Genomic DNA, 14,620 nt, shown 5'->3' with positions numbered 1-14,620 from the left:
TAGTTTTGGGTGTTTTAAGATTAACCCGTAGAAGTTATAGACAATTACTAGTTAACCTTTAAGTCGAGAAGTCGTATAACGGTGCAATGCCCCCTCTATAAAGAACTTCTAGAATATATCCGTTCGCTCCTTACTCCCCTATCGCATCGAGTACTTCCGGAGTTTATACTCCTTTAAACGTAAGTATAAAGGGAACTATATCTTATAGACCTATTAATTGAACTGCTCTATATACTCGGGTTTCTAAAGATACGCCTAGCTAGCCTTTTCGAAGATTTCCGGGTTAATACTCGATGTTCTTATATCTCCGAATAACCTTCTACTTAGACTCCGTAAAGGTAAGGACTAGGTAGTAGTACCCTATAATGAATTCCTACTACTAGGATTCGGAGAGGATAAATCTAGCCCTAATCGTCGTCTAGGACTCGATAGGCTCGAAAGTAAGTATACGACCTCCTCTCGACGTTATCGCAATCTCGCTCGTATACTAGACTATTTCGACTATCGTCTCGTTATTACCCTTCCTAGTATAGCTCCTAGTATATATACAATGTCGGTCGGCATGTTTTAAGGTTTCGTACGGTAAGGTAAGGACTTAGGAGTAGTAGATATATACTAGTAGCTATAGGGAAACACCCTTTCTTTTATAGTATCGTATCGTTAGGAATAGCTAGGTAGCAAATAGCTAGCTACCTTTTTTTTTGTTTCCTAGCTACCTAACTACTAGATTTTTTTTTCCTAGCTACCCTAGCTAGCCTAACTACTAGAATTTCTTTCCTAGCTACTCTAACTACCTAAATTTCGCCTTCTATACGGCGGCTCTCTCTTACTAACGGAACCGAGCTACTATACCTAACGAATCTAAGCTCGTTTTTAGTCTTAGCCTATCCTCTTTCGGTATAAAACACTCGATAAGCAAATGCTTAGGCCGAGTCTAACTACGAAACCTAAGACTAACTAATAGCTCTATTAACTAATCCTAATCCTCGAACTCCTTCCGCTTCTTAGTAAAGACTTTAAAGAGCGCTCGAGCTTCTTCGGGTACCTACGGAGTAGTCGAGATAAAGCCGTATCGCTAAAATAGGTAATCCTTCGGAGGCTTATATAGAGATTTAGAGAATTCTAACGCTAACCTATCCTACTAGTAGCTTAGATTCCGGATACAAGCCCTTTCTACCTTAGTAAAGATTTTATATAGTAGTAGTACTCTGCCTTCGAGAAACGCTTTCTATTTAACTATTAGTATCTACCGGCTACGAACGCCGGCTATATATGCCGAGTATAGAATAATTACCTATACCCCTTCCTCCTATAGTAATACTTCTGCCGTCTCTAGATACCTAGCCCCGATCGTATTAATCGTAAGCTACTTTGCCTTTATAGACGTAAAGGCTTCGCTCTAATACTAATAAAGAAACTTCTACTCTATATCGAGGATATAAAGACGACTAGTCTCGATTCTAATCCTTGCTAGCTTTTCGTAGTAGCTTTAACTATAATTTTCTAGATTAATAGGACTTATACCTTAGCCCTTTACTAGTATCTCGTCTCTTTAACTATACTCGATCTACTCCTAGCGCTTATCGTCTATAGCGTTAGGCCCTAAGACTGCACCTATTACTAGATCGACGTATAGTATCTCCTCGCTCGTTTTAGTTCCTTTATTCGTAGTATTAAGCTCTATCGCGGCATCCTAAACTCTAGTATTATTGTTCTCGGCTATCTAAATATCTCCGTTACTATCGGTCGTATCGATAGAGGTAGCGGCTATAGGTCTAAATGCTATTAGTTAACGTATTAAAGAAAAATATGCCGGCTATAGCTGCCGGCTACGGCTACCGGCTATAGCTGCTAGCTACGGCCGCTAGCTAGATTAACTTACGCTACTAGAACTTTACGCTCGAAAACTAGCCGTAATTCTTTCCTCCTCTTAGCCTTCTCTTAGGTTGTCTTCTTATTCTAGATTTTACTTTTTTCTATAGGCGCTAGCTATCGATAGAATGCCTTATTCCGCGCCTTTCTTCTCTTATCCTTAGCTCTTTTATCCTTATCTATCTTGTCCTTTCTCTCGCGGTCTCGTACGGAATTCTTCTTCGTAGAGTACTTCTCTTTAGTCTTACGCTTTTTAGTTAGACGCTTAGGCAAAACAAACTCGCGGTCTTTAGTTCTATCTTCTATTTAGCGCGCGGCGCGCTTCTCTCTTACTATTATAAGGGAAAGGGGCGGGGGCGTAGCGTATAGTAGTTATTGTCGGTATAGGTATAGAGGAAGAAGTTAAAAGTATAAGAATATCGCGAAGCCCTAATTCTTGCCGCCTATGTAACGTTATATAGGTAAGCTTTCGCAACTATAGTAACTACGCCCCGGCAATAGTAACTACGCCCTAGCAACGGTAACTACGCCCTAGCAACGGTAACTACGCCCTAGCAACGGTAATAAAGCGTAGTAAATATAACCTAGTAACTATTATAGCCGGCAATCGTAGCCGGTAGTCGAATAAGAGTATCCTTATAGCAAAACTACGCCCTAGTAACGGCAACTACGCCCTAGCAACGGCAATTACGCCCTAGCAACGGTAAAAGAGCGTAGTAAATGTAACAGAGTTACTATTATAGCCGGCAATCGTAGCCGGCAGTCGAATAAGAGTGTCCTTATAGTAAAACTAATATAGTCTCTAGTTTAAACTAGGAATCTGTATAGTTCGAAAAAACCAAACTAGAACTAGGGAGCTAGTTCGCCGCTAAGAAACTAAACTATATACGTTTAGTAGTTCGGAAACCGAACTACTACGGGGTCTACTCGAGAAGCTTTATAATATCGTATTTATAAGGATAACCGTAGGTCTTGCTTAAGTAATCGTTATAGCGGCATTCTAGGTAGGTATACGAGTACGCCGAGTACCTAATCTCGTTGCCGTTATCGTTAGTTATAGTACGTAGGAGGGCGTTAGCACGTTAATATAGTAGCTTTACTTCGAGAAGGCAGTAATCGCTTATAACTCGAGAAACGCTCGCCTAGAACGGTCTAGTAAGGGCCTTATTATAGCGCTTTAGGTTCTTAGTAAGGCGGACTCGGCGGCGATTATGCCCTTCGTTCTACTAGTTAAGAAGGCTCTCGAAGAGCGAGAATATATCGTAGCGGCTACTATAGTTAAGCTAGAGCTTAATACGTCTATACGTAGATTTAACTCGAGACGTTGTCTTATAGCTAAAGTATAGAACTTAGTTAGTCTAGCAGTCGACAATATAAGTCTTAAATCGCTACTAGTTATTATTAAGATAGCTCTTAAACATAGGATATACGTTGTCTAACTTCCGTACGTTCTTATTAAACTCGGCTTTAGTTTAACTATAGATAGTATATACGAACAGCTATAGAAACTTAGTAGTTATAGGGCTGTTAATCTAGGAGCCGTTAGTAGCCTTTACCTATCTAAACTCGCTACGTTCTTTATAGATACGAGCTAATATATCTTACTATAGATGCTAGTCGCAGACGATATTTGTAGCTTCCGGTATAACCTCCTTAATAGCGTAGATTAGTGCCTCTTTACGATTAGTGCCTATAACAAGAGGTATACTATAACTAGCTTGTTCGAGCCCCTTCCGTATAGAACGTAGCAACTTTACGAATTCGGCTTTCTCTAGCTTCGGTTTAATAAGGCTAATACTAAGCTTAATAGTATCGTTTATAGGTCTAGCGGCGACAATGTCTAGTAGCTCTAGGTTATAGAGGTTAGTTAAGTATATAGTGTCGATAATTAGTATATATAGTATATTCTTAAAGGCCTCGATTAACTTAGGGTAGAGGGCAACTATACTACGAATAGCGCCGTTCTAAGGGTTAGTATAAATATCGTAGAAGATACTATTGTCGTCTAGTAACTTAACTAGCCGCTAAGCCTAGTTTATCTCTTATCGAGTATTAACGTTATAAAGCATAGCAACATTCTATACGTCCTTTAGTTTAAGGACTATACTACGCCCGCGGAAGTAGGCTATAATCTTCGAGATTAGCATCCGAGCCTACTATAAGCGCTCTAATTCTTTAAGGAACTATATAGTTCTCGAGCGCCGCCTATAAGTAGCAAGAGCGATAATATCGTCCTTCTTATAGCTATAATAATAATGCTCTTCTTTAGTAGAATGCCGGATTACCTATTAACCCTTAGGCTCGCCTAGATAAGTAGCGACTACGTAGAAGAAGAACTTATAGCCTATCTTCTTAGAAGTCGACTTCCGCTTTATCTTATCGTCCGCCTTCTAAGTATACTTATCTAGTTTACCGAAGCAACTATATACGAAGCGGTAGCGATATTTAACGTTATCCTTATTCTTCTACGGCTTATACTACTTAAACTCGTACCTAGTCGCTTTTCCGAAGGCGTAGATATAGGACTCGAGAGCCCGATAAGACGGAAATAGCGACTCTCGTAGTATTAGACTATAAGAACGCTCCTTTAGTAAGAATAGGTACTTCTAAGGGCGTAGCGATACCGATCGATAGTCTAGAAGCGATATACGCTCGCGAGGTAGCGATAGTAAGCGATAGCGACCTCGAATACGTACCTCTAAGACTAATTAAACCTCCTTCTACGACTTAATATCTACTACCGTCGATTGCGCGTCTTCTACTACTATCTCTATCGATTGCGCGTCTTCTACTACTATTTCTATTAATTGCGCGTCTTCTACTACTATCTCTATCGATTGCGCGTTTTCTATACTTTCTACTACTATCTCTATCGATTGCGTACTTTCTACTACCGCGTCTTCTACTACTACGTCTTCTACTACTACGTTACCGCCGCCGGCGATAAGATTATCGAGAAACTCGTCGTATAATAGGGATTTAGCTATTTTCGATAGTTACTAGGTAATCTACTATAAAAGGGGGAAGAAATACGAATTTTAGGTCTACGATAGATTCGAGTAGAATTCCTTCCTAGGTAACGCGCTACGCGCCTATTAACAACACTAACTAAGAACGGAAATGGTCTATATTAGGTGGAAAGAGTACGTAATTCTATACAGTAACGATTCTACAATAGTGCTAGCATCGGGTTATGCTGGGGCTCGGGCGGGTAGCTGGGGCTCGGTTTAGTCGCGAGGGAAAAGAGCGGGCAAGATTGCTGTCAGGTTGGGGGGAACGGCATCCGTGCACCGAATGGTACGGGGATCAAGTGTGGTGATCCTAGTCGATTTGAGGTACGAATGAAAGATGCTCGCCTTGTGGCCCTTGTCGGCTTCGGTGAACAAAAGCTTCGACGCTACGAACCTAGCCAGAAGGCCCAGAACAGCTGGGTTTCCTGGGCGGACTTGTCTCCCTTGTACTGCTTTAGATTGTAATGACCAACAACTGTAATGTGATTTGGTGGAAGCCAATAATGGAAGAGTTGCTTTGTTTTCGTCCTGAGATGGTCAGATTGCGTATAGTCTGGTCGACCATAGCGGGATGTGGATCGGTCATTGTAAGGGGTCCCAATAGAGCACCACAAGCTCCACTTCCCGTGCGCGCCTTCGTTCGATACTGTATACCGGCCAGCAGGAACCGACATATATAACACTTCCGGCGGACAGGCTCAGATGGAATCATAAAATCCGGCTCACAGCAAGTGAGTGGCGACTGATGTCCTGCTTATGCTGCAACAATATCTGGCGAGTACACCGTCCATTCCAATCCATCTTCGAAAGGCAACGTCATGGTGGTGTATGGACTGCCATCGGCCTTGATATAAGACAGAAACTCGGCATAGCCCTCGGCTGCAAAGATTGTGTTGTCAGTCAGCAACATCGCTCCATTTCGTAGCTTGGGCTCCAGCATCTTCAAGACCGGAAGAGCCATTGGAGACCAGACTGCAAAGAGTCAGTAAGGACAGATCGAATATCTTACTGTCAAATAGGACGAAATCGACATCAGTAACGCCGTGTTGTAGTGTCTCGAGAATGTCGCCCTCACGAAGCTCGATCCACGGCATAACGGTTTTGCCAGCCTCTTTCCAATGGTCCTTAGCTTGAGCAGCTTTGGTAGCCTCATTCTCCGTCGCGATAACACGAGCTGACCCCGGCTTTTCCCCAGCAATTGCAGCATTCTGTCCAACAGCCACAGCCAGATAGATGGTGCTTACACCACAGCTCGTGCCCACGGCTCCACGGCTCCACTGGCTTTGATGTCAGCCTCCTGGTCCAGTGACTTTCGATGTAGCCGACGAAGAACATCTCTTGAAGAACATGGCTCGGTGCGTTGATGCTCTTGGGCGACATAGACTCCATGACATGGGCGGGAGGCGACACAAGAGCCGGAGAGGCCATGGTGAAGTTCGATGCCAGTCGAACAAGTGGCCCACGTTGCGGCAAGCGTCTCGGTATCTCGCGTCCGCGGCGCCCGCGGTTGCCTCGCCGATGGACGATGCACACGCAATCAAAACAGATGTCTCAACGTGCGGACCGAGCTCCGTGCCACTCACATGCCTCCATTTTCTACGCTCCATTTTCCACCGTCCGCTGCCTCGGCTCGCCGGGTCTCAGCCGAAGCCGGACGTGTCACGTTGAAATTCAGGTTTGCCCACACGCGAAGCAGCAATGTTTGTATTTGTTGGGCGCGGTTCAAAAGCAAAGCATTCGTGCGGAAGGCACACCTCCGCTACGCACAACCACTTGAAGCCCGCTGCAGTCGAGCTCCTCGCAGCATGGAGGCATCGTCAGAGCCAAGTGTCGCAGCCAAGAAGCTCTGGGACCAGTCAACGGCCGACCATACCAAACAGGGCTACTGGGGAGCTCCGACTTCTCATGTGAACTTTTGTGAGCAGGTACCAAAGTCAAAGGCATTCTGAGAGATATCATCTGCGCGAGACTAATCTTGGAGAAGGACTATCAGATTACATACTACATTGCCGAGTTCATCAACACTGCTACGAGTCTTGCTTACAGTAAGATCGCGCCTTCAGGAGAGCACCAAACGCTACAGGCACTGATGGTGTATCCCAGTTGCATATGGCATCCATGGTCTACGAAGGCAGAAGCGTCGCGATGTCGCCCTTTTCTCCACTACAAATCTAGCATACTGGGCGCTCATCGGAGTCGGCATCTTCTCCAGTCTCTACCACACGACACTCAAGTATCAGACACAAATGTCTGACGAAATGTCCATGTACGGCGCCATGGGCAGCTGTCTACTGCAAGTCTTTACATTCAAGGAAACCCCATCCATACAAAGGCGAAACGTGGCCATAATTCTGGGCGTCATTATTCCATTCATCATCTACCACTGCTTGACGGACGAATTTATACTCCACGTTATCCTATTCTTCACCCTATCCATCACAGTATCGAGAAGAACGCGACACATCATCAAATCAGAAATCAAAGATGAGGAGCAAAAGAACAAGCTGAGATTTCTGATCAAGATCGCTTCCTTCTTCGGCTTTGGCTCTTTCGGAATCTGGATCATCGACAATCTATGCTGTCCACTATTGACGAGCGGGAAGAAAGCGGTCGGGTATCCTTGGAGCATCTTGCTGGAGTTCCATGGATGGTGGCACATCGGGACAGCGATATCATCATATTCATTCATGGCTTTGATCGAGTTCCTAACCAACCCTGAAGAAGGAAAGACTAAAGCTCTTGGCTTCGCATGGCCTGCAAAGGTCGTTCTGCAGGACTTGTTCCCGTCAGGTGCAGCGAAGCCGAACGGCCACGTTGAGCCAAGCATGAACGGGAAAGGTGACCGTAAATCGGCCTGATTTAGCTGTTTAAATGGATAGATATTGGAGATTGAATAGAGCAAAGAAACTACAAACGATAGAATCCGAGCTAATTGCCTAACCAACCGCCATCGACCACGATCGAGCTTCCAGTCACATAGTCGCTGGCCGAGCTTGCCAGATAGATCACCGCCCCAGCCAAATCTACCGGATTGCCCCATCGCTTCATTGGAGTCCGCATCATGACCTGCATCACCAATTAGTCTCGAGACCACCAAGATCGTCACACCAATGCTGACTCACATAGTCGTTGAAGTCCTTGTACTTCGGATCAGTCTGGTACTGTTCGGTCAATGGCGTGGTGCAGTAGCCCGGATGGATGGAATTAACATTGATCCCTCTGGAAGCCCACTCGTTGCTGAAAGCTTTGCTCAATTGCATCACACCACCTTTACTGGCGGCATACGGCGTGATGTTCTTTCCGCCAATGAAGCTGATGATCGATGCGATATTGATGATCTTACCACCTCGGCTCTCGTCTTTGAGGATGGGCTTTGCAAATTCCTGGAGAACGGCTCAGTCATCTCCACAACAGTGCATTGCAAGAAGCGACCAACTTACCTGACAAGCTACCAGCGTCGCCTTCAAATTGATGTCCAAAACCGCCTCGATATCATCATCCGTGAAATCCTCGGCTTCGGCACGTCTCTGGATTCCAGCACAGTTAAGCAGAATATCTCCTTGGATACCATCATTCCAGATTCGCGCAAAGGTGGCTCGTAAGTCTTTTGCGTCTCGGACATCACAATGATACAGTTCGACTCGACGTCCGGTCTTGGCCAAAGCCTCGTGCAAGTTCCGGCTGCCGGGATCGTCTTTCAACTCGATGGAGACGATATCAGCACCGCCACTGGCCAAAGCCATGGTCATTGCTGTCCCGAGACCTCCAGTCCCTCCAGTAACAATCGCAGTCTTTCCAGCCAGAGAGAAGAGCTTGGCTGGATCGATTATGGGAGCTTGGTTGGGAGGCATGGCGTACTTTTGGTAGAAGAGCAATCCGCCCTATCGAGACCTTTTGATGCACTGTAATATTCTATCTTGGTGACAACTTCCTGCTTCACCCCATTCACCACTGGCATGAAGTGGAGGTGTATACGCCTTCACACCGAGCTGCGGGGTTCCACGAGGAGCTGACTCCGGGTGCGCGGCCGACAGCATTTCACTTTGAGGCAATTCCCATGGGAACTCCTTGTACCAGAACGGTCGCTTAGCGATTACAACTCTCATCGTGCTTATGTAGGCTTCCACTCTGCCAGCATCGACCGTAAATAATGATGAGTCCAGAATTTGACGACGAGACACCTTGTCACTTGTTGTGTATTTGGGAATGATTAATATGCGGCTGCTAATACTGTAGTGCAGGCGCTCTGCAGCGCACAACAAGATGTGCATTGCTCGATTCAATTCAATGCATGATGTTGGCCGGCACGTGGCCAAAGAAGTCCCTGAACATGGTTGTTTTGTGACGCCATACGGTGATCGCGCTGTAGCCTGTGTTCTATGTGCAGCGCGCGCGGGATGAGTTGATACGGCGAAAGTCAAACGTATACAATGCTCGCAACTCCACCCTCCCTACCTCCTGTCCGCTCCGCTCCGCCCCGCCCCGCTCCACGACTCGAGGCAGACATGTTCTCGCGATATCACATGTTCACCGATGACCCTGCGACACGGTAGCCGTCGAGCCGGACCCCCCGGGAAGGTGGAATTTCGAGCCATTCAAGAGCTTTGCTCAGCACCCGTGTCCACATGCGACACCATCCATCACCGCCGCCGTCGCCATCGCCAGCGCCAGCACCGCGAGGTTTTGCAGGCCGTGGCAAACACTGACCAACACTGACTTCTGCACGCAGACCTCACCATGGACGGGCAATCAGCGGGCAAGCGCTGACTCGCTGACGTCTATTGTTGCCGTCCCCAACAAAGACGCCCTGTAGCCATTCGAAGCTTTTGCATGATCTTCATGCACGCGACCCATTGTGCTTGATAGCTTCGCCCGGCCCAGCCCAGCTCCTCGCTCTCCTTTATCGCTTACTGCTGCTGTCTGCAAACACTCGCATCTCGAGGCTCGACCTCGTGCTTCGGCCGTCGCAGAGACCGTGCCACTATGAAGTTCGCGCAGAATCTCCCGCGCAACCAGGTGCCTGAGTGGGCTTCGTCGTACATCAACTACAAGGCACTGAAGAAGCTGATCAAAGCCGCCACCAAGAATGTCGAAGAGCATGGCGGAGAAGAGCCAGACCTGGCTGGTACTGTAAGCGAGTCCATGGGCACGTTAGATAACCTAACCGTCCTGCAGAGTTCTTCTACACTCTTGATCGCCAGTTGGAGGATGTCGACACCTTCTACAATCGCAAGTATGCCGAGTTCTCCCGCCGACTTCGACTTCTGTACGACCGCTATGGCATGGCGTCCAAGCTCAAAGACGGCATGGAAAAGGAGGACATGGAGGACCTGATGGGAACACTTCTCGAGCTTCGCGGCCAGTATCGCAAGCTCCAGTGGTATGGCGAGGTCAATCGCCGTGGCTTCGTGAAGATTACCAAGAAGCTGGACAAGAAGATAGCATCTTCACACACCCAGAGCCGCTATCTGGCCACAAAGGTTGACCCAAAGCCTTTCGCCACTAACAATAAGCTCACCCTTGACATGCGTGGCATTAATGAATGGCTCTCCAGCTTGGGCGAGATCAAAGTCCTGGACGATTCCAGTTCTGTACACTCCGGCAGCTCTGGCTCCATCCATCGCATGGGTTCTAGGGCCGCCCTGCGCATTCCATCCTCCGCGCTGGAAGCCATGGAGAGTGCTGTTCGTGAGGATAACACGGCCAAGTTGTTTGAACTTGTCTCCACTCACCTTCCCAACGCCAACAATGGCATGCAGAAAGGCCTTCTGCTTGATCTACTGCAACGAGCGATAAGCTTTCAGAAACTTAACTGTATAGCAGCCATCATCGACAAGCTGCCCTCGATCGATCCAGACGACGACATAAACAAGCGCAATTGCTTGCACCGACTCATCATCGCCACTGGACGGGCAAGAGCATCGCACAACTCTGGGGGATATCAGGAGATATCAAAGACAACTGGTTATATCAACGCTGCAGAGCCGCCCGTGCGAGCTCCGGGTGCTTTCAAGGTCGAAGAGCGTGATCCGGATCAGGATCCGTTCAAAGATGACCACATTGAGAAGCTGCTTGTCTTCATTTTGGAACATCTGAGCAAGGAACAACAGCCAGCAGTGCTCACCAAAGACATTTACGGCAGGATGCCACTCCACTATGCCGCTCAGTACGGACTCGTATTCGCCACTGACATGCTGATGAAGCACATGCAGCAATGGGGCCTGTTCAATGTTTCCAGCGGCATTGACGCACCAGAATGGCAGGATGACGAAGGCTACGCACCCCTCCACTTGGCTGTCATTGGGGGTCATTACCGCACGTCTAAGGCGCTCTTGCTCGTTGATGACTGGCACCACTTCAAAGACGCTCGTTTGACCAACAAGCACGCAGAGAAGAGTGGATTATCTCTGGAGTTGGCCACAAAGTCCAACTACCACAAGATCGTGAAGCTCCTGGTCGACGTCGGTGTCGATGTCAACTTTCGTGACGAGAATGGGGAGACTGCGCTCCACATTGCCGCTAGATTCGGTTATGAGGATTGTGCACGCGCTCTTCTCGATGCAAAGGAGGGCGAGCAGCGCATCAACGTCGAGATCGGCGAAAAAGCGTACAACTGGACGCCATTGTTCATCGCCTGCGTCAATGGGCACATGAATATCGTCAAGCTTCTGATCGCTGCTGGAGCTCAAATCAACAAGTTTGATTCTTCGCTCTGGACGCCTCAGGAACATGCTGCTCTCCGCGGCCATATTGACATCGCCAAGTACCTCGCACAATTCACACCACCTCCAAGCATACATCCCAGCCCAGAGTTGCAGGCTCAGCTGTCCGGATCGCCTCCCAAATCATCGTCCCTAGAGGACAGACGATCGAACGGCGTGCAGCGGGAAGAGGTTCAGAGGATGAGAATCCCAGAACCAGTGAAGTCCTTCGGTCATCGTTACTTGTCGGATGAATCCATGGTATTGGTGTCGCTCGGGACTTTGGACGAAAACAAAGACCTGAAGCCGATCAGTCTGGAGGATATTGCCATCACCGACGCTCACGCCACGCAGCTTGATACAGCTTTGTCCCTGGTTGTGACGGCGCAAGGTGCCACGGGCGAGCCGAATGTAATCGACCTGCCAATACAGGAGGAGATCAGCACGACGCCAATTACGTTCATGTGCAAAGACCCTTCAAAGGTGAAGCTCTTGTTCGACCTCGTGCCGACCTATTCTGGGTCCACGGATAAGAGAATCGCGCGAGCTGTTGCACTCCTGTCCAGCATCAAGACTGGTGTTGGCAACAAGCGCACGACTTTGCAGACTGATCTTAGCGTCCCTCTTCTTGCTGGACCCAACTTCGATGTCATTGGGACAATCAACTTCAATTTTCTGATCATCACGCCCTTCAAGCATCCAAACCTCAGCATTTCTGAAGAGAAGACGTATTGGACCAAGTCGTCCACCAGGGTAATTGGCCACCGCGGCCTTGGCAAGAACATGTCAACCAAAACGTCCTTGCAGCTCGGAGAGAACACGATTCAGTCTTTCATCACTGCAGCCAACTTGGGCGCTTCATACGTTGAGTTCGACGTACAGATGACAAAAGACCACGTTCCGGTCATCTATCATGACTTCACTGTCAGCGAGACAGGTGCAGATGTGCCGGTGCATAGCCTGACCTTGGAGCAATTCCTAGCTTTAAGCGACACGCCTAAGCCATCACGACCAAATTCGCCGCCCACAATACAAGGACGCAGTGACCGAGCTGTCCAGGACCGACGTATACAGCGATCATACTCAGTCGGTGCGCCATTTGAGGACACCAAAAGAGATCGCCTCAAGCACACGCGTGATTTCAAGATCAAAGGCTTCAAGGGCAACACCCGTGGTGATGTGATTCAGTCGCAATTCACGACGCTTGAGCAGATGTTCGACTCGCTTCCGGAAGATGTCGGCTTCAATATTGAGATGAAGTATCCTATGCTTTTCGAGCTTGTGGAAGAAGAGATGGACACCTACGCCATCGAGCTCAACTTGTTCGTTGACACGGTGCTTAAGATGGTGTACGACCGACGGAAGAAGAGGAACATCGTCTTCTCTTCTTTTCATCCAGACATTTGCTTGATGCTCACCTTCAAGCAGCCATCAATTCCCGTTCTATTCTTGACCGATGCTGGAGTCTCGCCTGTCGGAGATATCCGAGCGTCGTCACTTCAAGAAGCAATTCGCTTTGCGTCGCGCTGGAACCTTCTGGGCATCGTCAGCGCCGCTGACCCCTTCGTGCTCTGTCCACGACTCATTAATGTCGTCCAGTCATCCGAGCTTATTTGTGTCTCCTATGGAACTCTGAACAACGACCCGCACAACAGCAATCTGCAAGCGCAAGCCGGGATCGACGCTGTGATTGTCGACAGCGTAGCACGAATCCGAAAAGGTTTGACAGAAGCAGAGGCTCCGAAGAGCATCACAAATGGAGAGCAAGACAAGGTCGAAAACGAAGCGGAGATTCAGCGCACCAACGGCACCACCGAGGGAGTCTCGACTTTGACACAAGATTTGCAAGATGGCTTGCAGCTTGCAGCACAGGTGCAAAACACACAGCAAGCTCAAAAGTCACAATAACACCATACACATCTACAGGAACAAAAAGGCGTCAGGGGGATACGCAAATGGAGCACACCTTCAACATGCGCCAGTCATGTGTGAGTGATGCTGTATACTTGAAAGGAAGTGCTTTTTCTCTGCTCCTGCGTTCCGGACTCAAGGGTCCAGGATTTGGTTCTTGTGTTCTGTGGCGTTTCTGTGTTTTATTTCTGCTGGAGCTGGAGGTGCTCGCGTCCCCATCGGATGCTTGAGCTTGATGAGACGTGCGGCGATCAGGTGATGAAGAGATAGAAAGTAAAGGTAGAGTCGCCAAGGTGCTCGAGCTGATAGCAGGCAGCTCTGAGGTGTACTTCATACTATGGCTTGTACAGAGCTGCCATATGCAATGAAAAGCGATTGGTTGGATTTTGACTATAGAACGCACTGTCATCGCATTACAGAGGCTAACGATACTCCCACATGATTGACATTGCAACGACCTCGATACCCGCATTGTGGGTTTCTTCGTAAAACGATGATTTTTTGGCCATGGTTCTTGGGGGGGCCCAAGGATCATGTTCAGAAATGTTTTGGTTAAAAGAGGTTGTTCTGGGGAAATTTTTTTTTCCAAAGGTCCAGAAATTCAGTTGTAAATAAGTGGGAAAAAAGGATTGGGTTTTTTCCCCCCCCTTTTTCGGAGTTTGGAACATTGACATCCGCGAAAAATTTCCACCCATCCTTCTTTTTTTTCCCCGAAAGGGAGACCCTTTTCCCATCCTTTAAGAGGGACGGATTATTCCCCTTTTAATTGGGGGATTTTACCCCCCCCCCCCCCCCCCCGGGTCCCAATTCGGATCCCTCAAAGCACTCTCCTGCGCACTTCAAACTTCTTGACTCGAGACTGCAAAGAAGGCAAAGAAGGCAAGATCTATTTTCCAGACAACGACCTCGGATCTTGGAAAGTCCTTTTCTATTCGATCACAACCCGGAAAGTCCCTGATTATGGTCCTGAGAAAGACGATGGTGGTCCCGAAGCACATCACTTTTTCGCCTGACGATGAATTTGCTCTTCTGCGGTGCTCTTCTAGCTAGTCTAGCTGGACATGGTAACTTATGCTTGTTCCTCGGGTCTTACTGCATGATATATCCAATCCATGAATTACACAA

General features: G+C 47.8%; 5 protein-coding genes across 5 annotated transcripts; 2 read left to right on the top strand and 3 right to left on the bottom strand.

Annotated features, from left to right (window-relative positions):
• Window positions 1-5,661: 5,661 nt before the first annotated feature.
• On the bottom strand, window positions 5,662-6,142 carry MYCFIDRAFT_101640 (uncharacterized protein; the record flags this gene model as incomplete). Its single annotated transcript, XM_007932638.1, has 2 exons — window positions 5,662-5,855; window positions 5,893-6,142. Coding segments are annotated over 2 exons (444 nt in total), but the record flags the coding sequence as incomplete, so codon positions are not given.
• A 513-nt stretch (window positions 6,143-6,655) lies between these two features.
• On the top strand, window positions 6,656-7,597 carry MYCFIDRAFT_212391 (uncharacterized protein; the record flags this gene model as incomplete). Its single annotated transcript, XM_007932637.1, has 3 exons — window positions 6,656-6,808; window positions 6,868-6,928; window positions 6,987-7,597. Coding segments are annotated over exons 1-3 (792 nt in total), but the record flags the coding sequence as incomplete, so codon positions are not given.
• A 214-nt stretch (window positions 7,598-7,811) lies between these two features.
• On the bottom strand, window positions 7,812-8,737 carry MYCFIDRAFT_58526 (uncharacterized protein; the record flags this gene model as incomplete). Its single annotated transcript, XM_007932419.1, has 3 exons — window positions 7,812-7,949; window positions 8,006-8,266; window positions 8,324-8,737. 3 exons carry the CDS (start codon window positions 8,732-8,734, stop codon window positions 7,812-7,814), a joined length of 810 nt encoding a protein of 269 aa, XP_007930610.1.
• Window positions 8,738-9,866: 1,129 nt separating this feature from the next.
• On the top strand, window positions 9,867-13,576 carry MYCFIDRAFT_190734 (uncharacterized protein; the record flags this gene model as incomplete). Its single annotated transcript, XM_007932636.1, has 3 exons — window positions 9,867-10,008; window positions 10,059-13,357; window positions 13,511-13,576. The coding sequence occupies 3 exons, from the start codon at window positions 9,867-9,869 to the stop codon at window positions 13,574-13,576; spliced, it is 3,507 nt and encodes a 1,168-aa protein (XP_007930827.1).
• Window positions 13,524-14,593, bottom strand: MYCFIDRAFT_178582 (uncharacterized protein; the record flags this gene model as incomplete). Its single annotated transcript, XM_007932635.1, has 9 exons — window positions 13,524-13,885; window positions 13,923-14,142; window positions 14,168-14,219; window positions 14,276-14,311; window positions 14,341-14,354; window positions 14,395-14,461; window positions 14,497-14,519; window positions 14,557-14,563; window positions 14,589-14,593. 9 exons carry the CDS (start codon window positions 14,591-14,593, stop codon window positions 13,524-13,526), a joined length of 786 nt encoding a protein of 261 aa, XP_007930826.1.
• Between the last annotated feature and the right edge of the window lie 27 nt (window positions 14,594-14,620).

Source organism: Pseudocercospora fijiensis, assembly GCF_000340215.1.
Source record: "Pseudocercospora fijiensis CIRAD86 unplaced genomic scaffold MYCFIscaffold_9, whole genome shotgun sequence".
Classification (NCBI taxonomy): Eukaryota; Fungi; Ascomycota; class Dothideomycetes; order Mycosphaerellales; family Mycosphaerellaceae; genus Pseudocercospora; species Pseudocercospora fijiensis.
Note: the sequence above shows the minus strand (reverse complement) of the source record. Positions and strands in the feature narration are given on the sequence as shown.